The sequence below is a fragment of the Thrips palmi genome, unplaced genomic scaffold (genome assembly GCF_012932325.1).
Source record: "Thrips palmi isolate BJ-2018 unplaced genomic scaffold, TpBJ-2018v1 HiC_scaffold_3, whole genome shotgun sequence".
NCBI classification, from domain to species: Eukaryota; Metazoa; Arthropoda; class Insecta; order Thysanoptera; family Thripidae; genus Thrips; species Thrips palmi.
In genome coordinates, this window is record NW_023144630.1 from 13,340,338 (window position 1) to 13,367,486 (window position 27,149).

At 55.5% G+C, this 27,149-nt stretch overlaps 2 protein-coding genes and 34 non-coding genes across 36 annotated transcripts; 9 read left to right on the forward strand and 27 right to left on the reverse strand.

The window, feature by feature from the left end:
• Positions 1-64: 64 nt before the first annotated feature.
• Positions 65-137, forward strand: Trnaa-agc. The gene has a single exon. It is a non-coding gene; the product is annotated as a tRNA-Ala (tRNA).
• Positions 138-1,861: 1,724 nt separating this feature from the next.
• Trnap-agg lies at positions 1,862-1,933 on the reverse strand. The gene has a single exon. It is a non-coding gene; the product is annotated as a tRNA-Pro (tRNA).
• An 865-nt stretch (positions 1,934-2,798) lies between these two features.
• LOC117647908 (uncharacterized protein T26G10.4-like) lies at positions 2,799-4,352 on the reverse strand. The gene has a single exon (XM_034389883.1). The coding sequence runs from the start codon at positions 4,350-4,352 to the stop codon at positions 2,799-2,801; it is 1,554 nt and encodes a 517-aa protein (XP_034245774.1).
• A 171-nt stretch (positions 4,353-4,523) lies between these two features.
• On the reverse strand, positions 4,524-4,595 carry Trnaq-cug. The gene has a single exon. It is a non-coding gene; the product is annotated as a tRNA-Gln (tRNA).
• Positions 4,596-4,691: 96 nt separating this feature from the next.
• Trnas-gcu lies at positions 4,692-4,773 on the reverse strand. Its single transcript has one exon. It is a non-coding gene; the product is annotated as a tRNA-Ser (tRNA).
• Positions 4,774-4,848: 75 nt separating this feature from the next.
• Trnae-cuc lies at positions 4,849-4,920 on the reverse strand. Its single transcript has one exon. It is a non-coding gene; the product is annotated as a tRNA-Glu (tRNA).
• Positions 4,921-5,000: 80 nt separating this feature from the next.
• On the reverse strand, positions 5,001-5,073 carry Trnak-cuu. The gene has a single exon. It is a non-coding gene; the product is annotated as a tRNA-Lys (tRNA).
• Positions 5,074-5,687: 614 nt separating this feature from the next.
• Positions 5,688-5,760, reverse strand: Trnaa-ugc. The gene has a single exon. It is a non-coding gene; the product is annotated as a tRNA-Ala (tRNA).
• A 79-nt stretch (positions 5,761-5,839) lies between these two features.
• Trnas-aga lies at positions 5,840-5,921 on the reverse strand. Its single transcript has one exon. It is a non-coding gene; the product is annotated as a tRNA-Ser (tRNA).
• A 779-nt stretch (positions 5,922-6,700) lies between these two features.
• On the reverse strand, positions 6,701-6,773 carry Trnav-uac. The gene has a single exon. It is a non-coding gene; the product is annotated as a tRNA-Val (tRNA).
• An 88-nt stretch (positions 6,774-6,861) lies between these two features.
• Trnam-cau lies at positions 6,862-6,933 on the forward strand. The gene has a single exon. It is a non-coding gene; the product is annotated as a tRNA-Met (tRNA).
• A 111-nt stretch (positions 6,934-7,044) lies between these two features.
• Trnal-caa lies at positions 7,045-7,179 on the forward strand. The gene is made up of 2 exons: positions 7,045-7,082; positions 7,134-7,179. It is a non-coding gene; the product is annotated as a tRNA-Leu (tRNA).
• Positions 7,180-7,295: 116 nt separating this feature from the next.
• On the reverse strand, positions 7,296-7,368 carry Trnar-ccu. Its single transcript has one exon. It is a non-coding gene; the product is annotated as a tRNA-Arg (tRNA).
• Positions 7,369-10,267: 2,899 nt separating this feature from the next.
• On the reverse strand, positions 10,268-10,964 carry LOC117648232 (TOG array regulator of axonemal microtubules protein 2-like). The gene is made up of 3 exons (XM_034390613.1): positions 10,778-10,964; positions 10,547-10,695; positions 10,268-10,415 (listed from the first exon to the last, which is right to left on the reverse strand). The coding sequence occupies exons 1-3, from the start codon at positions 10,958-10,960 to the stop codon at positions 10,349-10,351; spliced, it is 399 nt and encodes a 132-aa protein (XP_034246504.1). The 5' UTR covers positions 10,961-10,964; the 3' UTR covers positions 10,268-10,348.
• Positions 10,965-12,658: 1,694 nt separating this feature from the next.
• Positions 12,659-12,731, reverse strand: Trnar-ucu. Its single transcript has one exon. It is a non-coding gene; the product is annotated as a tRNA-Arg (tRNA).
• Positions 12,732-13,564: 833 nt separating this feature from the next.
• Trnac-gca lies at positions 13,565-13,636 on the reverse strand. The gene has a single exon. It is a non-coding gene; the product is annotated as a tRNA-Cys (tRNA).
• Positions 13,637-13,785: 149 nt separating this feature from the next.
• Trnal-uaa lies at positions 13,786-13,869 on the forward strand. The gene has a single exon. It is a non-coding gene; the product is annotated as a tRNA-Leu (tRNA).
• Positions 13,870-13,958: 89 nt separating this feature from the next.
• Trnaq-uug lies at positions 13,959-14,031 on the reverse strand. The gene has a single exon. It is a non-coding gene; the product is annotated as a tRNA-Gln (tRNA).
• Positions 14,032-14,753: 722 nt separating this feature from the next.
• Positions 14,754-14,872, reverse strand: LOC117648696. The gene has a single exon (XR_004587931.1). It is a non-coding gene; the product is annotated as a 5S ribosomal RNA (ribosomal RNA).
• A 185-nt stretch (positions 14,873-15,057) lies between these two features.
• Positions 15,058-15,130, reverse strand: Trnak-uuu. The gene has a single exon. It is a non-coding gene; the product is annotated as a tRNA-Lys (tRNA).
• Positions 15,131-16,182: 1,052 nt separating this feature from the next.
• Trnah-gug lies at positions 16,183-16,254 on the forward strand. Its single transcript has one exon. It is a non-coding gene; the product is annotated as a tRNA-His (tRNA).
• A 117-nt stretch (positions 16,255-16,371) lies between these two features.
• Positions 16,372-16,444, reverse strand: Trnaf-gaa. Its single transcript has one exon. It is a non-coding gene; the product is annotated as a tRNA-Phe (tRNA).
• Positions 16,445-16,554: 110 nt separating this feature from the next.
• Trnai-aau lies at positions 16,555-16,628 on the forward strand. The gene has a single exon. It is a non-coding gene; the product is annotated as a tRNA-Ile (tRNA).
• A 1,323-nt stretch (positions 16,629-17,951) lies between these two features.
• Trnam-cau lies at positions 17,952-18,024 on the reverse strand. Its single transcript has one exon. It is a non-coding gene; the product is annotated as a tRNA-Met (tRNA).
• A 107-nt stretch (positions 18,025-18,131) lies between these two features.
• Positions 18,132-18,203, reverse strand: Trnaw-cca. Its single transcript has one exon. It is a non-coding gene; the product is annotated as a tRNA-Trp (tRNA).
• An 86-nt stretch (positions 18,204-18,289) lies between these two features.
• Positions 18,290-18,362, reverse strand: Trnav-cac. The gene has a single exon. It is a non-coding gene; the product is annotated as a tRNA-Val (tRNA).
• Positions 18,363-24,389: 6,027 nt separating this feature from the next.
• On the reverse strand, positions 24,390-24,461 carry Trnae-uuc. The gene has a single exon. It is a non-coding gene; the product is annotated as a tRNA-Glu (tRNA).
• Positions 24,462-24,595: 134 nt separating this feature from the next.
• Trnat-ugu lies at positions 24,596-24,668 on the reverse strand. Its single transcript has one exon. It is a non-coding gene; the product is annotated as a tRNA-Thr (tRNA).
• Positions 24,669-24,804: 136 nt separating this feature from the next.
• Trnat-cgu lies at positions 24,805-24,877 on the reverse strand. The gene has a single exon. It is a non-coding gene; the product is annotated as a tRNA-Thr (tRNA).
• A 176-nt stretch (positions 24,878-25,053) lies between these two features.
• On the forward strand, positions 25,054-25,125 carry Trnag-ucc. The gene has a single exon. It is a non-coding gene; the product is annotated as a tRNA-Gly (tRNA).
• A 91-nt stretch (positions 25,126-25,216) lies between these two features.
• Trnav-aac lies at positions 25,217-25,289 on the forward strand. The gene has a single exon. It is a non-coding gene; the product is annotated as a tRNA-Val (tRNA).
• An 85-nt stretch (positions 25,290-25,374) lies between these two features.
• Trnal-aag lies at positions 25,375-25,456 on the forward strand. Its single transcript has one exon. It is a non-coding gene; the product is annotated as a tRNA-Leu (tRNA).
• A 95-nt stretch (positions 25,457-25,551) lies between these two features.
• Trnar-ucg lies at positions 25,552-25,624 on the reverse strand. The gene has a single exon. It is a non-coding gene; the product is annotated as a tRNA-Arg (tRNA).
• Positions 25,625-25,709: 85 nt separating this feature from the next.
• On the reverse strand, positions 25,710-25,782 carry Trnan-guu. Its single transcript has one exon. It is a non-coding gene; the product is annotated as a tRNA-Asn (tRNA).
• A 610-nt stretch (positions 25,783-26,392) lies between these two features.
• LOC117648706 lies at positions 26,393-26,499 on the reverse strand. The gene has a single exon (XR_004587941.1). It is a non-coding gene; the product is annotated as a U6 spliceosomal RNA (small nuclear RNA).
• Positions 26,500-26,861: 362 nt separating this feature from the next.
• Trnar-acg lies at positions 26,862-26,934 on the reverse strand. Its single transcript has one exon. It is a non-coding gene; the product is annotated as a tRNA-Arg (tRNA).
• Positions 26,935-27,149: the final 215 nt, after the last annotated feature.

Genomic DNA, 27,149 nt, shown 5'->3' on the forward strand with positions numbered 1-27,149 from the left:
TCAAGTCATGGCTGCGCCGTGTTGTCAGAAGACAAGAGCAGCGGCGGCCGTCCCGCACATGTGAGGGGGTGTAGCTCAGATGGTAGAGCGCTCGCTTAGCATGCGAGAAGTACGGGGATCGATACCCCGCACCTCCACTTTTCGCGTCCGTTTGTCGCCAATCTGTCAAGTGTGATGCGTGGCGAGACGGGTCCCGCCAGGCCGCATCTTCGGTTTTATAAGCATTTATTGCACATGATTGTTTAACATAGTGTGAAGATAGTGATAAAAATTGATGCCATTAATAAGCAGAGTACTCATTGAGAACTTAAAAGAATAAAATAGTATAGTGACAGGTTGTCTAAACTTAAAGTTTTTATTTCCCTGTCACTATACTTTACAACTTGTCTTTACGAAAAAGTAAAAATTTTAGTTATAGAAATACTGGAGTTTTGAGCACATCGTGGTTGATTAACTTGAAGTTACTTGAAGAGTGGAGTCCCGGGTGGCAGTTGGCAGGCCTGGAGTCACTGGTGGGCTGCCCCTCTCCTGAAAAAGGAGCAACCCAGTCAGCGACGATGGACCTGCAACATACCACACGGGACTCAGAGAACATAATGGTGACAAAACAGTATTTTACATTTAAAAAAAGGTAAGAATTAGAAATGACGGTAGATACATATCAATTAAAGCAGAAAGCTGCAATAAATTAAGAATTATTATTACCAGCCTAAAAATATAGCAACTAGCATTAGAAAATACTGTGAGAATGAGGCATTAACGAGTTACTGCACAAAATAAAATAAAATTAGAAGACTAAAACTTAACTAGATGAGTGCAGCTACGCAGGCAGTTGGACCGAAGTCTTGTACTGCCTAACGCCGCTGACATGTTCGACATAGATGTCCCGCGACCAGCGGAGGACATCTGAGACGGCGAGTCGGCGCAGCTTGGCCCGGGCGGCGGTTGGGATGCCGAGCATGTTCAAGGCGCCCTCGTTCTCCGGGTCCCAGGTGCCCAGCGCGCCGACCAGCAGGGCGTCGGTGGCCACACTGAAGCCCCGCTGCTGGAGGTGGAGGGCGAGGTGCTCATACTTGGTGGTCTTCTCGGCCCTCTTGGCCTGGAAGGCTTGGTACTTGTTGTCGAAGGGGCACGCTACGTCGATAATCGCCGCCGTCATCGCGGCCTCGTCCAAGAGGACCAAGTCGGGCTTGTCCAGGCTGCCCGAGCCCGGGACGGTCCTCTCGACGCGAAGGTTTTGGGTGGACGGCATGGCTTCGATGACATGTTTGAGCACTGACCGGTGACGGTTGTTGGACGCCGCACTATGTTTCATGCAATGGCAGAGGACGTGAGCCGTTGTTTCCTTCGGGTACCCACAGACGCGGCACCTGGTGTCAATGTCCGGTACCCTGATGCAGCCTCGGAGCGGGAGCACTCCAAGCCGAGCCCTGTGCATGAAGCGCCAGTCGCAAAACCTGGTGTACTGGCCGCCCCGCATGAAGTGGTTGGACGCTGCATGACGACTGGACGCTTCGAACACCTTGCCCTGGTCCAGCTTGGAAGTGAGGACCAGCAGGTGGTGGTGCTGCAGGGCCTGGCGGAGCTGGTGGTGGAGGTCCTTGCGGGTGGCCGCGGACACGGTCACGGGGTCCTTGCCGGGGCAGGGGATGTGGATGTGAGGGCCGGCGTCGTCCCAAGTCCAGCCGAAGCCAGGCATCCTTGCAGCAAGACGGCGGCCGGCGGTGGTCAGTATCCCCGCCTGTCACGCGGGAGACCGGGTTTCGATTCCCCGCCGGAGAGGTTCCTTTTTATTTATTTCTTCTTTAGTCAGAATGGTGACGCTGTCAAATAATCATAAATTACAAAAAAAATAAAAATAGGGTCCGTCCGGGATTTGAACCCGGGACCTCTCGCACCCTAAGCGAGAATCATACCCCTAGACCAACGGACCTCGCTGTGCGCCGCTCTTTGATTACACGGGACAAGGAGCAATACGGTGTCGCTTTCTCGGGGCGAGGCCGCAAAAAATGACAAGTCCTGCCTCCAGAGAGAATCGAACTCTCGACCCCCAGTTTGATATCTTGTTTATTGAACATAAATAGTACAAAAGAAATAGTGATTGTAGAGAAAACGTATGATGTAGCACGTTCTTGTGTCAGTGCTATTTAGAATTTAACTTAAAAGACATTAGGTTGATAATCAGTAAAAGGATAGAAATAAAAATTACAGCTTAAGTGAAGCTTGGGAAGTTAAAACTAGTTACAGTTGAAGCGAAAATTAAAAAAATTAAAATGAACTTAGTAAAGAATTAAAGAGGGTTGACGATTAACAGAACTCCGGTGTGTGCAGGGACGAGAGGTTATGTAGAACTCGGTCCCTGCAACACAAAGAAATAAAGCGGAGTGGAGATTAGGACTGCCTTGTTGGCTCACAATAGTCAAAATAATAAGATAGTAAAAGGAAGTTAATACAAGGTAATAGTAGAAAGTTAAAAACACCAGAACATAACTAGTTTCGGGTGAGTTGGGCGCTCGCTTGAGAGGGCGGCGCTACTCCGCGCGGCGATCTTCCACTGCCGATACCCCGGCGCGCAGTGACGTCGGGCTCGCCGGCCCGCAGCGTTGTCGTTACTCCCCGCCCCGGAGTGGTGAGGCGTGGGGTATGACCGTGCGGAGAGGGGCCGCGCGGGGCGGGCGATACTCCTTGCTGCTGCTGGCTGCCCAGAGACCTGGGGTAGCGCGGCTTCTCGGTCCCTGGAACAGCACAGACAGACAGCTAAGGAAAGGCGAGCGGCACAGGGCGGTGGTAAGGAGTAATTAGTTCGAACTTAGCTCGGGCAGTACGACGTCAGACGAGTACTGCCGGTGGCCGCACATGTGCTCCACGTAGATATTGCGCGACCACCGAATGACGTCACTCACGATGCGGGGGCGGAGTTGGCGCCGCTCGCGGGCCGGGATGCCGAGGAGACTGAGGGCGTACTCGTTGTTAGCATCCCACGTCCCCAGGGCCCCCACGGCGACGACGCCCATGCTGCACGTGAAGCCCTGCTGGCGGAGGGCGTCCTGGAGGCCGGCGTACTTGGTCATCTTGGCCTCGCTCGCCACCGCCAGGGCCTGGCGCCGGTTCTCGAACGGGCATGTGACGTCGATGATGGCCGCCGACTTGGTGCCGGCGTTGAGCAGAACGAGGTCGGGCTTCAAGGCGGAGTCGGTGCCCGGGACTGCCCTCTCGACGCGCAGGTGCTCCCTGACGTGGTCCGGCATGGCCTCCAGGAGGTGGCCGATGACAGAGCGGTGGCGGTTGTTCCAGGCCCGCGACTTGCCCTGGCCGAGGCAGTGGTCCAGCACGTGCGCCGTCGTCTCGTCGGCGTACTGGCAGCGGCGGCACGCGCGGCTCCGGCCGGGGATGCGCAGGGCCCCGTTGAGGGGCAGCACGCCGAGCCTGGCGCGGTGGATGAAGCGCCAGTCGCAGAACCTGGTCAGGTGGCCGGACGCCAGGAAGTGGTTGGAGGCGGGCTGGGCGCTGCACGCGTCGAAGACCTTGCCCTGGTCGGGCTTGGCCGTGAGCGTGCGCAGATGGTGGTGCTGGAGGCCGTCGCGCAGCACGGCGGAGACGCGCGACCTAGACGCGGCGTCGACGACGGTCTTGTTGGGCTCGCGGCCCGGCATGGCGACCTCCAGGGCGAAGCGCTGCAGCGTCTCGCTCCAAGACCAGGACAGCCCGCCCAGCTTCTTGTCGAGGCGGCGCGTCGCGTTCCTGGCCGCGCTCCACACGGTGGCGAACGAGTTGGGCCTGCTCCTGAACTCGGCGCCGGACAGGTAGGCCGCCAGCTCGGCGTGGGAGGGCTCACGGCCGATCAGGCGAGCGGCGGCACGCGAGACGCCAGCGAGACCGACTTCACGGACGAGCGGGTCGGGTGAGGTGAGGATCTTGAAGGCCTTCTGGACGGCGCCCACGTCGGCGAGCTCGCTGAGGGGCAGGAGGTTGGCTCCGCCCTGGCGGCAGGGGATGTAGATGATCTCGTTGCTCGCTCGGTCAGGCAGATGGAGAAACTGCTTGGCCGCGCTCTTGATGGCCTTGTCCAGGTCCTGGAAGGCTGTCTTCTGGATGCGGGCGGTCTGCAGCACGAACTGGGCCTGCGGCAGGATGAACGTGCGCACGGCGTCGAGCTTCTGCCAAGGAGCCAAGAGGGAGTCCTTGACGGCGGCGAGGTCCTGCAGCATGGACTTGATGGTGTCCTCGGGAGTCTGGTTGACGTACAGCCCCGTGGGGACTCCGAGGTGCTGGTAAGCGTCGCCGGCCTGCAGGTCCTTGATGGGCTGGCCCTGGATGGTGGTGACGGCCTTCACGGCCTTGCTGCGGTGCATGGCCAGGGTGGCGCACTCTTGGAGTTGAACTCGAGCCCAACCCAGGAGGTGCTGGGTTGGTGCTCTAACCACTGAGCTATGGAGGCGGCTTGGCGACGGGTTCTCAGGCTGCCCTTAATGATGGCGTGCCTCGCCAGATGGGTGTGCGATCGCGCGTGACGTCAAAAGTACAGGTCCCACCGAGATTTGAACTCGGATCGCAGGATTCAGAGTCCTGAGTGCTAACCATTACACCATGGGACCGCGTGACCTTGCGGGCCTCGCTCGCCGCTTGACATGCTGCTGCACCGACGAGGCGAGGCAAAACAAAAGAACAAACGGATACAAAAGAGAGCGGGACGACGAGGATGAGATTCGAACTCACGCGGGCAGAGCCCATTGGATTAGCAGTCCAACGCCTTAACCACTCGGCCACCTCGTCACATGGTACTGTGCGAGACCTCGCTCAATCCCACTCAAGGGGGAATCGCTGCATCACTGAGCTCGGGCAAAAGAGTTCCGGTACCGGGAATCGAACCCGAGCCTCCTGGGTGAGAGCCAGGTATCCTAGCCACTAGACCATACCGGACTGTGCTGCGGAGACGAGCGGCAGACCCGATACACTGTACAAAGGAGGAGGGCGGCGGATAGATTACGCAGAAAAGAGAACGCCCAACGTGGGGCTCGAACCCACGACCCTGGGATTAAGAGTCCCATGCTCTACCGACTGAGCTAGCCGGGCTTGTGTCTGTGCATGATTCGCGAGGCTACAAGAAGAGCAGCGGCACGCCGCGAGTCTGACGGCTCTGGGGAGGCGCGTCGGCGGAGCCCCTTGTAGGTAGGCAACGAGATGACGCCTGTGTGTGGAGCGCGGAGATGTGGCCTACGTTGACAGGCGACCTGGCCGGCGGCCGCTGGGAAGCGTATAGCTCCCGTGCGGCATGCCCTCCGGCCGTGGCGAACAGGTGAAGCGAGGCCGAGTGTGGGTGTATAACCGGTCGCGTCGTCCCTTTGCGTACGGCGCGTCAAATTGAAAAATGGAATCACTTGCTGAAAGCCGAACAATACCCGAGGGGTGAATCACTAGTGTACTCATGTGTACAAATTTGCCCGTACTCAGTGTACTCACAAGTTTAAAAAGGGGAAAATGTACTACTTTTTCGACCGATTTAACGTTGAGTGCCGTTAAAAACGCTAAATAAAGCCTCACAACGTTTAAAATTGTGAAATTTATGAGTAAAGCAAGGTGTACTCACCCGTACTCATGTACTCATGTGTACACCAGAACGCTGAGTGATTCACCCCTCGACAATACCATCCATCTGTCCGCGTTTGAAGGTAGGCCAAAAGGTGACGTGGAGGTGCGGGGGATCGAACCCCGTGCCTCTCACATGCAAAGCGAGCGCTCTACCATTTGAGCTACACCCCCGCCACGAAGAGTTTGCCGACCGTTGAATCGGGAATGGGGCCTGCGCGGTAGCGCGGGACTAAAATTAATCAAAAGATGACGCAGTCGGTAGGACTCGAACCTACGCTCCCAGAGGGAAACTGATTTCTAGTCAGTCGCCTTAACCACTCGGCCACGACTGCTGACCGAGTGGGGCGATAGGAGCGGTCCATAGCACTGCGCGTGCATGCGCGGCGTTAGGCCTGGGCGATTAATCGAATAATCGAAAATAATCGCGATTATTTTGTTAATCGTCCGATTATTTTAAACCCCCGATTAGTGGTTCGGTAATCGAAGGATTGACCGATTATTTAACGATGATCGATCATCGATTAATCGTCTCATTATCGGATATTCTATCCATCACCTGTTCAAATTCTGAGCGGAAAAGTCTTGAAAAGTTTTCAGTTAAGGCACGAAAAAGCTGTCGCAGACACTCGAGGTTGCGCCAATGGTTTTCCTATCCTCTTATTACATGCTATTTTCACAATAGTACGAGTATTAACCTTTGTTTGTCGATTTCCAAATAATCGGTTTCCCCCGATTAATCGTTGATTTTCGATTAATCGTGTACGTTTTCGATTACCGATTACCGAACTGCTAATCGACACCAATCGCGATTATTTTATTCATCGGCCGATTACGATTACAACCAATAATCGCCCAGGCCTACGCGGCGTAGCGCATAGCCAGCCCGCGTCCCGCGTCCCGAGCAAGGAGGTTGCGGTCCGAGTCGGGGTAGGGCCCCCGAAGGGGATAGGGCGTAAAGGGCGTTCAGCGGCGTGAAGTGCGTCAAGTGCACTTATGCACTTTGGCACTTTGGCAGTGTGGCAGTGGTGTGGGTGTGTTGGGTGATTTGAGAGAGAAAATGAAGTAAAAAAATGAAATGAAATGAAATGTCTGTGAAAAAAAAGGAGTGGATTGATTCCGCCCAGGGTCGAACTGGGGACCTTCTGCGTGTAAAGCAGACGTGATGACCACTACACCACGGAACCTCCTGCTGATGGCGTGATGAGGGCACAAGATGCTGCTACTAAGAAGCAGTAAAGGTGGGAGCAGTCAGTGCGACGCGTCGGTGCAAGGAGCAGAGTGGCGCAGTGGAAGCGTGCTGGGCCCATAACCCAGAGGTCCGAGGATCGAAACCTTGCTCTGCTATAATTTTGGCGTGTCTGCACGATGGATGACGGACAGACATGACCTGACCCGACCCCTCCCTCACCTGAGTGGAAAGTGAGGTGGCCGTTGCGGCGTGCCAGCAGCATGCTTGTCAGGATGGCCGAGCGGTCTAAGGCGCCAGACTCAAGGGGAACAAACGACCCTTGCCCGGCTTCAGTAACCGGGTGTGTGACAGAGTGTTCTGGTCTTCGAATGAAGGCGTGGGTTCGAATCCCACTTCTGACATCAATCTTTTGACCCTGACCCCTTGACCGCTCTCTCTTTTTTTTTTTCCATTGCACAGATGGCGAAAGACAAAAACGCGAGATGACGCAAAATAGTCGCATAGTTTTCACACTTTATACCCCTGGAGGGACTCGAACCCTCAATCCCCGGCTTAGGAGGCCGGTGCCTTATCCATTAGGCCACAGGGGCTTACGACGTACATCCCCCATGGACCGCATCATAGCATTCCATTTCGACGCACCCCGCCCCCGCGAGGTGCGCTCCATTTCTCATGGTTCGCGCGTCATCCACACTCGGAGACAGATGGCGTGCGTGCCCTCCTGCCGCCCGTCAAGCTCGCCCTCATAGTCAGCAGTACGTCGCCGCCCAAGTAGACGGCGCGCCAGGCCCCACGCTTTAAGACTTATACTTCACAGAATCCCTTCTGTAGTATTTTCACGTTCACTTTTGTGTGCATGGATTTATTCGGAATTTTCTCGAGGTATTACTTCACTCTCTCTTCTGTTTCGGCAGAAGTTCAGACACCCTCCTCTCGATTGGAAGCTCTTCTGTGGCCCTAGCGTAGTAGACTAACGCTGCAGAAAGGTTTTTCTCGCGAATTCAGGCCCGCGTGCCGTACTAATGAGGAGGGCTCCCTTGTTCTTTAGTCCAGGCCGGCCCCCTCTGGGCACCTGATTACGCGTGTCAAACCTCGCAGGTTAGTAAGCTATTGCGTTGGCCTCCTCCAGGCACTCCCCTCGCGGTCAAACCTTGTCGTGGTTTCGTGGCAAAACCATTCTCGCTGGTTGCGGGTCTCAACCGACGCTGGTTTGGGTAGCTGGGAGGGGTATTTACACGTCTTTCCGTAAGACCGGGGCTCTCCCCACTCACTAACGGGTACGCCCAGCACCATTTCGGTGCCACTACACCAGGAGTGTTTGTCTCGCCTGTCTGTGCCCGAGCCGCCAAACTGCTCGGGTATGGACGGGTTGCCTCCTCCCCTGCCGGGACACGACCCAGGCGGGACAGGCCTCCAAACCCTTAACCATCTAACCCCTGACATGACGTGCCGTTTCGGCAATGTGGAGCTGCCAGTCGCGGTGTCGAGCTGCGTCACCACCGTCACGACGACGGTGGCGACGACTGCCACACCGGTCTGCAGCAGCTCCACCGTCATGTCAGGGCGGCCAATCTGTTCCGCCCAGATCGTGCCGGGGGGGCTCTTGGACCCAGGGTACTGGCTGAGTCTCGACACTGCTGGGCTCACCCAGCTGATCGAGGGCGGCAGTGGGGCCCACTCAGGCACTGCACCGGCACCCCATGCACCCAGTCAGGCCCCTCTTCACGGGCAGGGTGAAGGGCCCTTCCTCGCGCCGCCTCCGGCCGAGGGCCCGGCGAAGTATCAGTCCATCCCCCAGGGAGTGGTCAAGCCAGCGGGGGGCAAGGCTGGCAAGGGCAAGGGCAAGGGCAAGGGCAAGGGCAAAGTCCCCATCAAAACACCGCTGTTCAAACGCATCTGCTCGCCCCTTAACCTCCCCACCGGGGAGACAGACGTGATCAAGAACCACGTGAGGGAGCTGTCTAACGAACTAGTCGCCTCATTCAAGGCAGGACCCCCTCACCCCATAGTCGATCCCTCGAGTAGACCCTCCCAGGAAATCTCCTGTTCGGAGACCCAGGAGGAGACCGAGGGGCAAACGGACATGGAAGTGGTAATCTCGGAAGCGAAGAGCGAGTGGTCAGACAACAGCTTCTCCAGTAAGTTCAAGGCAGCTCAGGCAGCTCAAGCCAAGATGATCTTGGGCGAGTGGGACTCCACCGAGGACGAGGCGGTCATCCCCTCGTCCCAGGAGCCCACCACGGCCCCTAAGGCAAAGGTGTACACAAAAAAGCAACACAAGGGGGAGGGTACTTCCCGTCAGGGAGGAGGCAAGGGGCAACCTTCAGCCAGTGCCTCCAAACCCGCCAAGACCACCCAGGTGCATGCCCCGCACACACTGGCAGAGAGCGTAAAGGCCTCCACAAAGGGGGAACAGGCGACTGGGGCTCAAGCCGCAGGGGCCCCCACGGTCCCTCCCGTGAGCCAGGCGTCCGGGGGAAACAAGGGACAGGCCACGCGGGCCGACCCCCGGATTGACAGGCCCAAGAAGGCCAAAATGCCGCCGGTGGTTGTGTCCAAGATCCAGAACTTTATGTCTCTGTCCGACGGACTGGCCAAGGCCACCGGCGGTAGGTTCGAGTGTCAAACCCGGGGGGCCGGGATGGTGGTCCTCACCAAGAAGGCAGAGGACTACGAGGCAGTCAAGACGGTCTTGGAGGAGAAGGGGGATGTCGGCTGGCACACCTTCCAAATCCCTGGGGAAAAGCTGAGCCAGGTCATTGCCAAAGGCGTCCACCCCACCCTCTCCGTCGAGGACATAGAGGCAGACCTCAAAAAACAGGGCTTCCAGGTGGAGGGGGTCCACAGGTTCATGAAGGATGGGAAACCGAGCCCAACAGTGAGCATTGCCGCCAAGCCGGGGTCAAAGTCTCTTCTCGAACTGAAACACGTATGTCATCTTCGCGTGAAGGTCGAGAAACGGCGCTCTAGCAAGGTCGTGGCTTGCATGCGATGCTCGGAGTTCGGTCACACCTCCAATTTCTGTCACGAACCACTCAAGAGCGGTTTCTTGTTATCTTGTTTTTTGTAGTGTATTAGTCTTATAGTTTTATAATTTAGAGAGAGTACTTTAGTCATAGTCAATGTGATAAACTAACAACAGTTTTCTTAACCTGTTTACAATTTTATGCAGATAATTTTTGTCACTAAATCCTGACAGCTATTATGGGGCAAAACAATAATTGTTCATGACATAAAAAGCTGAAAGGTGTGAGAACTAGTGTAAATGTTATAACTACTCTGTAGATGTAAGGAGCCTGTCTACATTCTATTTTTTTTTTTCTCTTACTAGATTTTTATTTCGGATCATGTTTACTGATAAGATTAACTTAATGCCCACCCCCCCTGTTCTTTGGTTGGCATTTAGTTGATTTATAAAGAGAGCATTACTTATATCATATTTTTGTACTGTTTTGTTACTATTAAAAATAATTGCTTATTTTGATAGTCAACAGCACTATCTCTGAAAGATGTAGTAAAGCATCAATTTTTAACTAGTTGATTCACCTAGGATTTTATGCAAAATATTGATTACTTTTGTTTTGTCTTGGTTATTGCACGTACTGTGTTCTTGTTTGTCCTGTTACTACAGAAAATACTATATGAGAAAGAAACGAAAAAACTCAGATGTTTCTTTTACCTTCCTTTGAACAATTAGCATTTGACCTTTAGGTGTACCTGACTGTCACATTAATATTGTTAGCTGCTTGAACAACTGATTCTACATACCTGCAGCCTTTGTGTACAACTGCTGACACTGCCTTTGCAGGAGAAACATTGTCAGTCATAACATCTAATGCAGAGTTTGCATCAGCTCTCAAGAACTTATTGGTATCTGTAGTGCGGTTGAAGAGAGCTGTAGATAGGTCCTCTGCTTCCTGTGAGCAACAACAGTCTATGTAGACTTAAACTACTAACCAAATTTCTAGATTCGACAAATAAATTCAAATGGTTACTTACAGGATCCATCCCACGTTTCAGCGTGTGGAATAAATGACTGGCTGTTTGGCAGGCAGCCCTTGCAACTTGAGATCTTAAATTCTTCACTTGGCGTGCAAGGGACTCACAGCAGGTGTGCAATTGTCCTTGCAATATGGCTGGATGATGTCGCACAAGTCGAACTATTGTTTGAACTGCCTGCATTGTCACTTCCCTAAATAAAACAAAGCTCAAATTTTTTTTTTTTTTTTTTTTTGGTTGACATTTATTTAATTGAACCAAAGTTCAACTCGGTGGGAGAAATAAAATAGCAAACATACCACTCTATGGAATCCAGTTGCTGGAGACCGTGATTCAGAGCCTCTCGAGGGTTGTCGAATCCAGGCAGAGTGTCCGCAAAGAGCGAAGCTGTTGAGTTCCCCAGGGAGGAGCTCAGGCTTCCATTAGCGAGACTCATGAGGCTGGCTGAGCCAGCACTGGAACCCAGGCTGCCTGGCGTGGTGGCTCGCGGCCTATTCAGCCTGCAATCGCATCAAGAGATAGACAATTTGGCTCTTTGACTTACTTCAAACTACACACACGCACGCCCTCAGGGGCGGACAGACACCTTCCCGAGGGAATTCCCTGACGGCACCTGGCGTGATGCACTTACACTCGGACGCCCCTACCCGGGCGTGTGGTCGCCCTTCGGGTCGCAGCCGACTGCCGCTTGGGCGGCGGTGAGAGGTCCACCCGGTTCACCATTCCTTGGGCCGCCCCTGCGTGCCTGGCGTGCTGCGTCTCCAGCGAGGGGCCGTCCTCCCCCAGGGGCCCCTCGGTGAGCGACGACGGGTGGGCCGCCACGGGGTGACTCTCGCCGTCGACGCCGTCCTCCGAGTCGACCGCCGCCTGGACCTGCAAGGCGTGCAAACGGAAACAGTCAGCCCGTTTCGGCGCTGGACGCCCCAATGAGTGCGAGAGAGACATCCTTCGCAACGAGGCCTAGGCCTGGGCGATTATTGGTTGTAATCGTAATCGGCCGATGAATAAAATAATCGCGATTGGTGTCGATTAGCAGTTCGGTAATCGGTAATCGAAAACGTACACGATTAATCGAAAATCAACGATTAATCGGGGGAAACCGATTATTTGGAAATCGACAAACAAAGGTTAATACTCGTACTATTGTGAAAATAGCATGTAATAAGAGGATAGGAAAACCATTGGCGCAACCTCGAGTGTCTGCGACAGCTTTTTCGTGCCTTAACTGAAAACTTTTCAAGACTTTTCCGCTCAGAATTTGAACAGGTGATGGATAGAATATCCGATAATGAGACGATTAATCGATGATCGATCATCGTTAAATAATCGGTCAATCCTTCGATTACCGAACCACTAATCGGGGGTTTAAAATAATCGGACGATTAACAAAATAATCGCGATTATTTTCGATTATTCGATTAATCGCCCAGGCCTAACGAGGCCTCTCTGCGAGGCACCAAGCAAGTACGCGTACGCAGTTCGAGCTCACCTGGCTTACCATTGTGAAGCCCGGGGCTTCCCCGTCGCCAGACGAGTCGTTGCTTAGTGTTGTTTCCCGTTCCAAAACCTGGTGAGAAAGCAGGTGCCTTAGTTGTTTTCTTTCAGGAAAATACATTGACCGTTGAGGGGGTGGGGAGTCCTGAGAGACCATCTTCAAGTCAGTCGCCTTAACCGCTCGGCCACGGCTGCTGCTGCTGCTGCTGTCAAGTCAGGAGCGGTCCATTGTTGGCGAGCAGGGGGGAAATAAAAAAACAAGGAGAAATCAGACAACGAGGGTGGCCAGGCAAAGTGACGACGACGACTTCGGTGACCTCAGGCAGAGGAAATCGTACCAAATAAAAATGTCGTCTCGCGCGTCTCGGCGTCACGTCACGATCGCCCCATCCCTGGCGGGGATCGAACCCGCGACCTTCGGATTAGAGGTCCGACGCGCTATCGTCTGCGCTACAGGGACCTTGACGTGTTTCGCGACGGCACTCGTCCCTGCTGCCGCCGCTAGGGATGGGCACTATATGCAAGCGCATATTTTGCATAATTTCTAAACTTATTGCAAATGAAAAAATTTTGATATGTTTGGAGTCCGCGTGCATTGCCTGTCACATTTATAAATCGCATAATGGTCGCATAATTGGCCATTTACGCATAATGCGCATAATTCACGCATTTTTCTCGCATAATTCACATTTTGAACCCAAAAAGTGCATTTTGCTGTTATAATTGATTCCTAGGATTATTTCTTTTGGTCGGTTATCGTGTTTTTAGAAGTTTTAAAGCAGAAACACAAGTTAAAATTTGAATTTTTCCCCGCGGTGCAGGTTGTCAGTGGAGGGGGTTTTGGCTCGTTGCGTTCCCACGATCGAAGTTCCTAATATATTCACGATAAAATTCAGACTGTGACCATTTTGGTGTTTTTAAAAAATTAAACCCCTTTTCATGCTTTTTTCCCCTTTTTTTTCAATTTTTGCCCCTTTTTTCCCCTTCTTTTTTTGCTTTTTTTGCAGAAAAAAAGGGTTTTTTTTTGCGCATAAAAAGCGCATTTTTGGGCCATTTTAGTCGCATAAGTCCCGCATAATAGCACAAAATTTTACCGCATAATTGGGTGTTTTTATTTGCATAAAGTGCCCATCCCTAGCCGCCGCTTCCAGTTCGGGGCCTCGAGCCTCGAGCGACACGAGGTCGCCAGGGGGCACCACCGGACGGGGTGTTCTGCGCGCACGCCGCCGTGCATTCCGCCGTGCATTCCAGCATCCCCCAAAAAGAGGAAGGGAGACGGAGCCTCCGCAAGCCAGGGGGCCCCCGGGTTTGAACCGGGGACCTCTCGATCTGCAGTCGAATGCTCTACCACTGAGCTATACCCCCAAAACTGCGGGGGCTCAAACTCATCCCAAATGGGTGGCGCTCGCGCATTCTTGCCGCACGGCATCCGCCATCGGTGCTCCCAAAAATTGGGTGGACGCTCGACCCTGCTCTTTTGACGAGTCGCGGGCCTGCCAGATCCAACAACGAGTGTCAGGTTGGCCGAGTGGTCTAAGGCGTCAGATTTAAGCTCTGATCCCCGTCTGGGGTCGTGGGTTCGAACCCCACACCTGACAATCCATCCCTTTTCTCTCCGCTATTTTATGTTTTCCTTTTTTTTTTTCTCGCGCTCCGTCTAAAAAAAAAAAGGAGGCTGTGGGGAGTCAGGTCCCACCGAGATTTGAACTCGGATCGCTGGATTCAAAGTCCAGAGTGCTCACCATTACCCCCATGGGACCGCCTGGCCAGACACGCTCCTCGGAACAACGAGTTTTGGAAAAGAACAGCAAAAGCAGAAAACGAACCTCTGGGCGGGAGTAAGGCGCGTCGAAAGGGTCCGTCCGGGATTTAAACCCCGGGGACCTCTCGCACCCGAGGGAGAATCATCCCCCTAGACCAAGGGACCCACACGACAGTGCGGGGCCCGACGCCGTCGTGCTAAAAACTTGACATCTGCGGAGCTGGTGGTGCTCGACAGCCCTGTCGGGGCGACACGGATCCAAAAAAAGTGGACCTTTTTGATGGAGGGCGGGGCGTCGATCCCCGTGCCTCTCACATGCGAAGCGAGCGCTCTACCATTTGACTACCCCCCCGGGAAAACCGACGACGGAGAGAGAGATTTGGTCCTGGGAACGCCTGTGGGCTTATACCGAACACTGCTTTCGGGGCCCTGTCCGGCCCTCAAACACCCCCCGCATGGGACAAGAGTGGTGTGAGGGAGAGGGGGCGGGCACGGAGGACACTTCCTTCGACTTGCCTCTCGTTCCACTTGCCTCTCCTTCGACTTCCCCTCTCCTTCGACTTGCCTCCCGTGGCGTCGCGCTCCACCGCAGAGCGCCTGTGAACTGCGGCATAGGCAACGCGCAGGGCAGGGCGGTCCGATCCCGGGCCCTTACTCGCAGGCGCTCCGCCCGCGCGCCACACAGACAGTGCGAGGCCAAAAAAAATTGGCCCAAAAAGATGCCAACGGCATGCGGTGTTCCCAGGCGGTCACCCATCCAAGTACTGACCGCACCCAACGCTGCTTAACTTCGGTGTGCGGAAGGGAACCGGTGGACCCAGCGTGGCATGGTCGTTGGCGAAAGCCGGAGCTTCGCGCCACGCACTAGTCGCTCTCTCTTTCCTGACCTGCGCCTGCCTGCAAGCGGCGGGTTGCACCTGGCTCCCCGCACCGCCCTGGTGCCCGCTCGGCCCATCTCGAATCGAAATGGTCCAACTTTGTCGCCTGGTGACGCGAAAACGGACAAAAACACGCAAAAGACAGACGCCCGACGGGGGACTCGAACCCACGACCCTTGGATTAAAAGTCCAATGCTCTACCGACTGAGCTAGCCGGTCTCTGGGGATGGTGCGGGGACGGAGCCGTAGTGCCACTACAAGTAGCGAGGAAGAGCACCAATGCACTTGGGCACCCCAGCAGGCACTGCAGGATGGATGCATGGTTGCAGTGGGAAGGGTTCGCGGTAATAAGGTAAACAGGTTCCCGGTTTTCCCAGAAACTTTGCTATTGTCTTTACCACCACACAGGCTTCCTGGGAAAAACCAGAAAACTTTTCCAACGTGTTGATCCATTCGTTTGGGAGGAATAAAAAGAATACCATAATGACAGCGGTGGGATTCGAACCCACGCCTCGATGAGACCGGTCCCTTTAAAACCCGGGCGCCTTAGACCCTCGGCCACGCTGCCTCCATGGCGCCGCACGAGGAAGACAGACACAAATTGGTGAATGGAAAGAGAAAGAGAGAGATGCAACGGAATGAAAAGCGGGCCGGTGTGGCGGCGGAACGGAGGCGATCCGGGACGCGACGCCCGCTCAGCTGGGGCTGGGGGCCCAAAACCCCTGTAATCCGGCGACCCGGAGGCTGGAAGGTGAGGATGGCGGCGGGCCGGGGTGCAACCGCGGCTTGGGCTCCATGGTGACCTGGACGTCCGCACTGGGCTCGCCATCAACATGGCCTCCCCGGAGGAGTCCGGTCTGGAGGCCAGGTTTCGCTAAGGAGGGGCGAACCGGGTCAGGGGGCATCCGCTCAGCAGCCAAAAGTCCCCGTGGCGAGCGGCAGGTGGGATCGCGTCCGAGAGTGGCGCCCTCTCCGCGGCCCGGCTCGTCTCACAGCCACACCACCTTCTTTTTCTTTTTGCTTTGGGTAGGGTTTTTTGGAGTGGGGTTTGGGGTTTGGGGTTTGGGGTTTGGTTAGGTTAGGTTAGGTTAGGTCAGGTCAGGTCAGGTCAGGTCAGGTTAGGTTAGGTTAGGTTCTCGTTCGTTCGTTCGTTCGTTCGTTCGTTCGTTCTTTCGTTCTTTCTTTCGTTGGTATGGCGGCGTCGTCGTCAGGTTGCCTCGTTGATAATACAGAAGCTCTGCGTGGCCGGGGCTCAGCATGTGGACGGGACAGCCGTGATCGTATAGTGGTTAGTACCTCGCGTTGTGGCCGCGATATCCCAGGTTCGAATCCTGGTCACGGCAGTCCCCCACCTTTCTTTTTTTCTCTACCCGGGCCCAAATATTTTTCTTTCATTTAAAACAAAATAGGTGGTTGGAACGATAGGCCGGGGAACGGAAAACGAAAAGGAAAAGAAGGGCTGCCGAAACCCGGGGTTGAACCGGGGACATTTAGATCTTCAGTCTAACGCTCTCCCAACTGAGCTATTTCGGCTCATGTGCAGGCTGGTGACACGGCTTGCCGATAACGTGGCGTTCCGTGCGCTCGGCCCGTCCCTTCTCACATGATCACATCATCTCCGCCGTGGCCGCACCTCTCCATCTGGCCCATTAGCTCAGTTGGTTAGAGCGTCGTGCTAATAACGCGAAGGTCGTGGGTTCGATCCCCCCATGGGCCATCATCTCTTTTGCTCGTCGTTGTAAAATGAGACTCGTTCGAAAGGCACCATAAGAGAGACTGCCTCCCCGGCGGGGAATCGAACCCCGGTCTCCCGCGTGACAGGCGGGGATACTGACCACGATACGAGCACCGGATACGAGCACCTCGCCCTCCACCTCCAGCAGCGCGGCTTCAGTGTGGCCACCGACCGAGGGGTTACCCACTCGTTGCTTTAGTGTACACACGATTCCGGATTCCCGCGATTCCCAGAACATATCTCTGAGAAAAAGAGAGAACTTTCGAAAATTTTCTTTGTATTTGAATGTTTTTGTGTGTATCACATGGTTTCCATGACTTTAAATTGAAACTATGAGGATTTTCCATCAAATTTTGAAAGATTTAGGAATGATTCCCGGACTGAGTGTACACATGATTCCTGGAGTGGGTAACCCCTCGCCACCGACGCCCTGCTGGTCGGCGCGCTGGGCACCTGGGACCCGGAGAACGAGGGCGCGCTCAACATGCTCGGCATCCCAACCGCCGCCCGGGCCAAGCTGCGCAGACTCGCCGTCTCAGATGTCCTGCGCTGGTCGCGTGACATCTACGTGGAGCATGTGAGCGGCGTTAGGCAATACAAGACTACGGTCCAACTGCCTGCGTAGCTGCACTTATGTAGTTAAGTTCTTGTTTGCTAATTTTACTTTGTGCAGTAATTCGTTAATGCCTCATTTTTTCAGTATTTTTTCAGTATTTTCTAATGCTAGCTGGTAATAATAATGCTTAATTTATTGCAGCTTTCTGCTTTAATTGATATGTATCTACCGTCACTTCTAATTCTTACCTTTTTTTTAAAATGCAAAATACTGTTTTGTCACCATTATGTTCTCTGAGTCCCGTGTGGTATGTTGCAGGTCCATCGTCGCTGACTGGGTTGCTCCTTTTTCAGGAGAGGGGCAGCCCACCAGTGACTCCAGGCCTGCCAACTGCCACCCGGGACTCCACTCTTCAAGTAACTTCAAGTTAACCAACCACGATGTGCTCAAAACTCCAGTATTTCTGTAACTAAAATTTTTACTTTTTCGTAAAGAAAAGTTGTAAAGTATAGTAAAAGGGAAATAAAAACTTTAAGTTTAGACAACCTGTCACGATACTATTTTATTCTTTTAAGTTCTCAATGAGTATTCTGCTTATTAATGGCATCAATTTTTATCACTATCTTCATACTATGTTAAACAATCATGTGCAATAAATGCTTATAAAACCGAGGACATGTGTGTCTAGGCCACCCGCCGAAGATCCCAACGTGCAAAGGTGCACTTTTGGGCGAATGGACCAAAAGATGTGCCCCGGGTGAGGATCGAACTCACGGCCTTCAGATTATGAGACTGACGCGCTGCCTACTGCGCTACCGAGGCTACATTCGACGATTGGGAGGCATAGACTGGTCATCATGCTGAGAGAGGAAAGATAAATCAAACTGTTCTTCGAAAAGAAAACGAAAAAGGACAGGGCAACGTGTGCATGACCCCGACGTGATTTGAACACGCAACCTTCTGATCTGGAGTCAGACGCGCTACCGTTGCGCCACGGAGTCGATGTGCCGTCGCTCGCTGCAGTTTCAGCCACTATCTGAAACTATCCTCACGCCGACGGCGCCCCGATAGTCCAAAAGGAGGGTCGTGATCCCGCCCGGGATCGAACCGGGGACCTTCTGCGTGTGAAGCAGACGTGATAACCGCTACACCACGGAATCCGAGTGAGGTACCCCGAACAGGCAGCGTGTCCCGAACTGACTTGCGCCGATTGCAATCGACGTCGAGGAGGCGCATCGCGGCCGCGCGAGCCCGCACCAAGGCACCTTCGATAGCTCAGCTCGCGATTCTCCTGGCAGACGCTGTGGGGCCGATCGTGCTTGGAGGAGACTGGAACTGCATCGCCAGGCCGCAGGACACCACCGGCGCCGCGGACCCCTGCCGCATCCTCGCCAACGTGATCCAGGACCTGCAGCTCGACGACGCATGGACGAGGCTGCATCCTAGCGAGGTAGGCTACACGTACCGAGGGCCTAGCTGTTCGTCGCGCCTCGACAGAGTCTACGTCACCAAGGACCTGACGCCGCTGCTACGAGGGGCCCAACTGCACGCCGCGGCCTTCGGCGACCACCGCGCCATCAGCGTGGACATCGCCCTGGACACCGAGGCGCGCCAGCGGCCGAACCGCGGCCAGCGACTCTGGAAGTTCGACCCCGCCACGCTCAGCGACGAGGCCTTCCTTCCCGCACTGCGCGAGCGTTGGCTGCAGTGGCGGCGCCAGCGCGGGGACGCCGACGTCGTGGACTGGTGGGAGGCCACCAAGAAGAAGCTGCAGGCCTTCTGCAAGGACTTCTCCAGGCGCTCCAGGCGCGACGACAACGTCATGTGCCTTCCTCTCCAGCTTTCGTCAACGAGATCCCCCCCGCCCGACTCTACGACCAGCCTGGGGCCCACGACGACTGCGCCAGGAGCTTGACGCCGCGCGGGGGCGGCTGCTGCAGCTGCTGTCCAGGAGGCTGGCCTGCACCCGGGCGCGCGCCAAATGCCCCGACGAGGTGGACGGCGAGACGGTCGGACTGCACCACGTCCCCCCGCCAGCCTGCGCCGCCGGAGGGGGGGAGTCATCGAGCAGCTCGAGGACGCCGACGGCAACGTGTTCCGGGACCCCCCGCCATCGCCGAGCACGTCCGCCAGCACTACGCCGCCGTGTTTCCCCCCCAGGGCCCCGGGGGGCAAAATGCAACCCAACGCGCGCGCGAAGGGATGCCTACCTCCACGGCGGCCGCCGCTCCGCTCGCCCCCCCCCAGCCCCCGCGAGACGCTCCAAGGACGCCGCTGCTGGACGCCGTTGTGCCCGGCGCCGTGCTCACCCCCGAGGACAACGAGGCCGTGCTGCGGCCGTTCCGATGGAGGAGAAAGGAGGCCGCGCTCAAGGCCAGTCCGCGCGGCAAGTCCCCTGGAGAGGACGGCCTCACGGCGGAGCTGTACCTGGCGGCGTGGGACCCTCCTCGGCGAGGGCTTCCTGGCCGTCCCCCAACACCATGCTGCGCCGCCGGGCCGTCGCCCCCCCCCACAAGAAGGGGCCCCATGGTCCTCATCCCGAAGGCTGCGCGCCGCCCGCGGACCGTCAAGGACCTCAGGCCGGTGACTCTGCTCAACGTCGACGGGAAGGTTTTTTTTCCCGGGCGCTGACGCGCCGCCTCGGGGGCCATGCAGAGGCGCATACTGCACCCGATGCAAGTCCAGCCGGATGCAGCAGGACAATGCAGGCCGCGCTGGGGGACGTCCGGGACGCCATCAGCCTCACGGAGCACACCAAAGGGGGGTGTGCGTCGTCGCGCTCGACATCGCCGGGCCTTCAACAACCTGCGGCACTCCTTCTTGTGGGCTGTCCTCCGCAGGCACGGCGTGGGCGATGACGTCGTCGCGCTGCTCCGCAGCATGTACGAGGGCGCCAACCCACCCCCCCAAGGGTCTCCGTCAACGGCGTGATCAAACCCAGGCCGGGGGGCCGGGGTCCCAGGGGATCAAGCAGGGTGCCCGGGGTCCATGCTGCTGTACTGGGATCGCCCGCTCGCCGATGCTCAAGGCCTTGGACACCAGGCTCGTCGGGGGGTCGCGGGGGGGGGCACGGACGGCAGGCTTGCGGGGTCCGCGTACGTCGACGACACTGTGGGGGGTGCGGGAGGACGTCGCGGAGGTGGCCGTGCTCGTGGAAAACCCTGGAGGAGTTCGGCGCCGAGTCGGGATTACGTGTCAACGATGCCAAGTCCATGGCCCTCCCCGTCGGACGCTGGCCGCGCCGGGGCGCCGCTGCCGTACCCCGTCGCCAAGGAGATCAAGCTGCTCGGAGTCCACTTCACTGCGAAGACGAGCGGACTCGCCACTGCCAAATGGCCGGGCCGCGTCGGGGTGCTCCGCGCCCTGCTCGTGGACGCCAGGCTGCGCGCCTTCAAACCCGGTGCAGCGGGTGCAGTACTGCAACACCTACGTACTGCCCCTGCTCTGGCACCTCGCCGCCGTCGCGCCGCTCCCCGCCAAGTATTGCGGCATGGTCCGGAAAACTCTGGGGAAATTTCTCTGGGCCACCAAGCCCGTCCGCGTCCCGTTCGACGTGATGGTGCAGCCCAGGGGGCGCGGCGGCCTCGGACTGCAGGACCCGCGCGCAAGGCCCGCCATGCTGGCGGCACGCTGGGAGAGCTCGGCGCGCGCGGACTTCAAGACCGTCTCGGGGTGCTGGCTGCGCTTCCTGGGGGCAGCGCTACGCGGGCGCGCCGTCGGTGCCGGCCTGCGTCAAGCACTTCAGCGTTTCCTGCAGGAGCACCGCTTTCGCCGCCGTCCCCCGGGGCCCGGTCGGGAAGGACCTCACCAAAGGGCCCCCTACACCGCCGCCCTCGCCGCCGACGTGCCCGGGCCCCGGGCCATGCGCGGCGTTCCCGACGACGTGCAGCAGCGAGTTTGGCGGTGCGTCCACCACAAGGGCCTGCCAGTGGACGTCCGGTCGACATGGTTCGAGGCAGTCCAGGACGTGCTGCCCACGGCGCTGCGCCTCAACGTCGCCCACCAAAGCGCCACCCCGGACTGCCCCAAATGCGCCGAGCCCGAGGACGTGGTGCACCGGCTGGCGCGGTGCGGGGCGGAGCGGCGAGCAGCGTGGGCGTGGGCGGCGCAGCACATCGCCAGCACCACGGGGCCCGGCCGTCGACGAGGGGACCATCATCCGGCCCGCAGCTCGAGGGGCCGCGCGGGGCCGACGCCGTCCTGCTCGGGGGCCCGGCCGTGCAATTCCTGGCGACGAGGCGCGTCGTCAGCCCCCGAGCCCTCCAGGACCACCTGCGACGACGGGCCGCCAACGTGACGTCAGCGGGGTGACGGCTGCCAGCGCGGCTGCGCGGCGAGGCGCGGCGAGTAGGGATGGGCACTTTATGCAAAAAAAAACACCCAATTATGCGGTAAAATTTTGTGCTATTATGCGGGACTTATGCGACTAAAATGGCCCAAAAATGCGCTTTTTATGCGCAAAAAAAAACCCTTTTTTTCTGCAAAAAATGCAATAAGAGGGCAAAAAAGGTCAAAAAAATTTAAAAAAAGGGGAAAATGCATGAAAAGGGTTAATTTTTAAACACACCAAAATGGTCACAGTCTGAATTTTATCGTGAATATATTAGGAACTTCGATCAGTGGGAACGCAACGAGCCAAACCTCCTCCACTGACAACCTGCACCGCGCGAAAAATTCAAATTTTAACTTGTGTTTCTGCTTTAAAACTTCTAAAAACACGATAACCGACCAAAAGAAATAATCCTAGGAATCAATTATAACAGCAAAATGCACTTTTTGGGTTCAAAATGTGAATTATGCGAGAAAAATGCGTGAATTATGCGCATTATGCGTAAATGGCCAATTATGCGACCATTATGCGATTTATAAATGTGACAGGCAATGCACCCGGACTCCAAACATATAAAAATTTTTTCTTTTGCAATAAGTTTAGAAATTATGCAAAATATGCGCTTGCATATAGTGCCCATCCCTAGCGGCGAGGCCGTGGTTCCGTGAGTGAGTCCGCTGCGATGAGCCGGGGGCGCAAGCGCCCTTCGTGAGCAGTGCCTGCGATGAGCCGGTGGGGCCCTGGAGCCCCATCCGTGAGCGGGAGGTGAGGACCGACCGTCCACGGACGGATCGTGTGCTTGGCGATCTCGCGGTTCCGCGGCCGCCAGTGTGGCGGCGACGGGCTGCGCCGGGCGGCGCGCCGAGGGAGTGACGTCACGCGACCGACGCAGCGACGCGTCTTCTTCTGCTGCCGGACCGAGCGGCGCGCGGAGTAGCGCCGCGTCTTCTGCTGGCGCACCGAGCGGCGCGCGGAGTAGCGCTGCGTCTTCTGCTGGCGGACCGAGCGGCGCGCGGAGTAGCGCCGAGGACGTCGGCGGGCCGGTGGCCAGAGTAGCGGCGGGGTAGTGACGCGCCGCCAGACACCAGCCGTGGGCGGCGCGAGGAGGAGAGACGCAGAAGTTGCGTAAATGTTCTACTTTTATTTTGTCTGTTTTACCCTGTTTTTATTTCTGGCTCTTAACACTGATTATTTCTATGAATTTTATTTGGCTTTTAATTTTTACTGGTGTTTTAATGTTTACTGTCGGTACTCACATGATGTCTCTCTGTTTCAGGTCGGCGCAGGGCACGAGCGGCCGAACCCACTTCGGTGGTAATAAGCCCCTCGCCGCCGCCGCAGTCCTGGAACGAAGAGGCATCATGTGACGTCCAGATGCAACAAGATTTCTGATTTTAAATAAAGTAACCGTTTTAGTCCTGTTAGAATACCGAAAGAGAAGAGCAAGAGGAAGCAGTCTTCTAAATTTGTTATCTTTTATCACTGTTTGATTTTATTTTATTGTTGATAATTGTTATGCTATTAACTGAGCCGAATAAACATGTTTTCAAAAAAAAAAATACGATTTCAAGAAATCCTAGGAGTCACGAAGTCAATTTGATTATTGTGTAAGAGTGTGGAGAAAGAAAAGAAGTGGTGGTGTGAAGTTGTGGCTCAGGGGACTACCAATGGCAGTGGTACCAATGTGGTCGATGTGCCATCCGTCGAAATTTAAACTTGACAATAAATAGAAATCAAAATGCTGGAAAATTCAAAAAATTCCAATGCTAATGTATTCCGCAGTGTTCTGACAATGGAACATCTGGAAGTCCATCATGATTAAAAAGTTCTTAGCAGAAAGAAGTCAGTAAATTAATTTTCTCGGGTTGGCAACTATTTTCTCGGCGTCTGCGCCCTTGCGAAAATCGCGAAGCTGAAAGCGCCAGCAGTCGCGCATTAAAACTGCCCCTCCATTGTTGTGGACGTTGAATTGTTTGGCTTGTTTCAAAAGGCTATGGTTCTCTAGTCATGTTTTCTTCAATTCTGTGTAATAGTTCTCCCTTACAACGTATCAACACCACGACGGTTGGTTTGACAAACTTCATAAACTCGGGAGGGATGGTTTCGAAACGCGGGTGAGTCTTGTTCGAGGAACATGAGCACTGCAAGTCGCGAGGTGGAGCGAAGTGGTCCTAGTGCTAACTGAATCACAACAACAACACTGCGCATGTCCAAAAACACTCCAATCAAGAAGTATTATTGGATAGTTCTACCCGAAAAACTGCGTTCGAACCGGCACCAATTCTATTGTTGCATCTTGTCTACCTGCAGTCAAAGAAATTTTTCATTTCGAACGTTGCTTTTTCAGCTTTTGGAGTAAGCTGTACAGACCCAAAAAGAAGCTCCGCTATTGGTCCGCCCCGGCTCGGCTCCCCCCACTCCCTTTTTTTTCCTTTGACGAGTCGAGTTTTGCCATGGAAACGGCGATTTTGACAGCAAATTTCTCAAAATTGGCCACCAAATTTTTGACCAGATTTCAACATCAGAATCAGCGTTCAAAGTTCTACTAGTCTGCAAAATCTCATTAAAATCGTATAGAAAACTTCCGAAATGCATAAAGGGCCACACAAATCAAATCTCGAGCCGGCTGAGTCCTGGGTATACTATAAGGCTACTTCGTGCCTAAAAAGTTGGTAGAGCGGTGGACTGTAGGCGAGAGGGCTGGCGCGGGTATCCATAGGTCGCTGGTTCAAATCCGGCTCGAAGGATGGCATCTCTTTTGCCGCCACTCGTCGCGAATCGCTGCACGTGTCGCCGCACCGAGCACCCGCACTGCTTACCTGACGAGATCAGCACCTGTTTTCTGTCAGCAAAAATATTCCGGTACCGGGAATCGAACCCGAGCCTCCTGGGTGAAAGCCAGAAATCCTAACCACTAGACCATACCGGATGATGAGTGCGGAGGCCCGTCGAACTGAGGCTGCCTGTCCGCGAGCAGCGTCGTCCGAAAGAGTAGAAACAACGGCGCCGGCGGGCTCGGGGCTGGTTCTCCTGCTGCAAAACCGGTGCGAAAACAGGGCAGCGTGCCCCCAGAGAGATTCGAACTCTCGACCCCCGGTTTACAAGACCGGTGCTCTAACCACTGAGCCATGGGGGCTGCTTGACGTCTGGCTCCGATATTCGCGGCTGTCGCATTGCTTATACGTGTCAACGGCACAGGCAGCGAACCACACCACACACCCCACTGCTCCGGCTGTTCCGTGCTGCAAAACCAGTGCGAAAACAGGGCGGCGTGCCCCCAGAGAGATTCGAACTCTCGACCCCCGGTTTACGAGACCGGTGCTCTAACCACTGAGCCATGGGGGCTCTTGACAGGAGTGAACGCCACGTCCAAAATGGCGTGTTCCTCACTTCCCTCTACAGCGGGTCTCTGCAGTCGGTCTTCGGATCCCCCTTCCACCGATGATTTCCGTTTCCATCGCGGAAGTGGGAGGACAGTCAGCCCAAGTGCGTGCAGTGGCCGTGCCGTCCGACCACATCAGGCGACAGTGGTGTAGTGGTTAGCATAGTTGCCTTCCAAGCAGTTGATCCGGGTTCGATTCCCGGCTGTCGCACTCCTTTTGCGTTTCGAGAGCACGGACGGCATCAGCGGACCACAACACCATACAGCAATGGGATTCGCGCCGCTGCGTTGCCGTAGCATCAGATTCCGTGGTGTAGCGGTTATCACATCTGCCTAACACGCAGAAGGTCCCCAGTTCGATCCTGGGCGGAATCAAGTTTTGCTTCTCGTCAGCTCCTAGAGAGCTATTCCCATGGCCCGAATGATGGGCAATGCCGCCGTAAGCCCTGCCGTTCATCGGGGTAGCGTGGCCGAGCGGTCTAAGGCGCTGGTTTAAGGCACCAGTCTCCTCGGAGGCGTGGGTTCGAATCCCACCGCTGCCACTTCTTTTGAAGAAGCGAGAAGAAAGGAAGGAAGATGGGGGTGCGGGGGAGAATAAATTTTCTCCCCCTTCCCCTCCTGGCCAAAAGAATTTGGACGACCGTGACAGGACTCGAACCTGCAATCTTCGGATCCGAAGTCCGACGCCTTATCCATTAGGCCACACGGTCCTCGATCCCGGAGGCACGCTGCTGGACCATGCTACCGGTGCTGCGCGGGCAAGCAACTGACGAAACTTCCTCCAAAAGAGAAACGCGCCCCCGGGTGGGGTCGAACCACCAACCTTTCGGTTAACAGCCGAACGCGCTAACCATTGCGCCACGGAGGCCGATGATAATGCGCCTCCACTTCACAGCTCCAAGTGTCTCGTCGCCTACGCCGATGCCGTATCTTGATCCATTGGAGTCGGCTGGCGACAAAATTGCATCGGCCGGGAATCGAACCCGGGCCGCCCGCGTGGCAGGCGAGCATTCTGCATTCAATGTAACTAGCCCTGAGCTTTCTCTGCTTTTAATTCCTTTTGTACTTGTGTTCCAGGGACGGAGTCTTCAAGTGCAAGTCCCTGGTCACAATTTTATTTATTTTATTATTTAACTTAAACTCAATGTAAATTCCTTTCTACTTTCAAGACTGTGAACCAAGACACAGCTTATACTACTTGTACTATTTATTCTATACTCTTTTAATGTAACTTAATATCAATTTGCTCCTCAAACCCTAGGTATGAAGTAACACTCTTGCAATGCTTCTTATTATTATTTCTAAACTGTAACCAACAAAACTTATTATGCAATAAAATGCTTTTGAATACTGAACCACCGATGCTGATGAGGCTCTGCGGTTCGGGACGTGGTCTGCTTCTCGTCGCACTGTCATGTCGCCGCAAAGGCGAAGATGACTGGGCCGAGTGACAAGGCGGCCTCTCACGCAAGCGGTCAAAAAATGTGGAACGCTTCACGATTTTGCGTGTCATCCTTGCGCAGGGGCCATGCTAATCTTCTCTGTATCGTTCCAATTTTAGTATATGTACCGCCGAAGCGAGTACAAGGACCGGGCGCGCGGCGCACTGCATATATACCGCTGTTCGGCGCGGTCACATCGTTCGCGCCTCGCGCACCCTCCGAGTGGTCTGCCAGTGGCTGCCTTTCCACCCCGCTGACCCGGCTGTGACACAGGCCGATGGCAGTAGTAGTTCACGATGACGTGAGACCAAGGCCGGTGCTGGGCTGCTGCTGTGCTGCCTCGGAGCGGGCCTGGAAAGGACGCGTCTCGCCCCCGTCTTTGGACGGTGGAGCCACCTAGCGGCAGCCCCGAAAAGGTGAGCCCCGAGCTCCTCCCGAGTGCGCGCACACGCACTGGCGTGGTCAAAACAAGGCGTGTTGAGATGATTCAAAAGGAGGGCCTTCACGATCCTGCCAGGATTTGAACCTGGATTCTTCTGATCCGTAGTCAGACGCGTTATCCGTTGCGCCACAGGACCGACGACGAGTGCAGCTAGCATGTGTGCTGATAAAAGTGACGGCCAGTGGGGAACGGCTACGGCGTCCTCGTCACGCACGGGAGAGGGGGAAAGCATCTGTTGTTCGCCAGTGTTCCAGGTGTTCGTCAACGATCCAGATGTTCGTCGGAGATCCGGAGTGTCGTCAACATTCCAGGATTTCGTGGGTGTCCCAGAAATGCATTGAGACCGGCCAC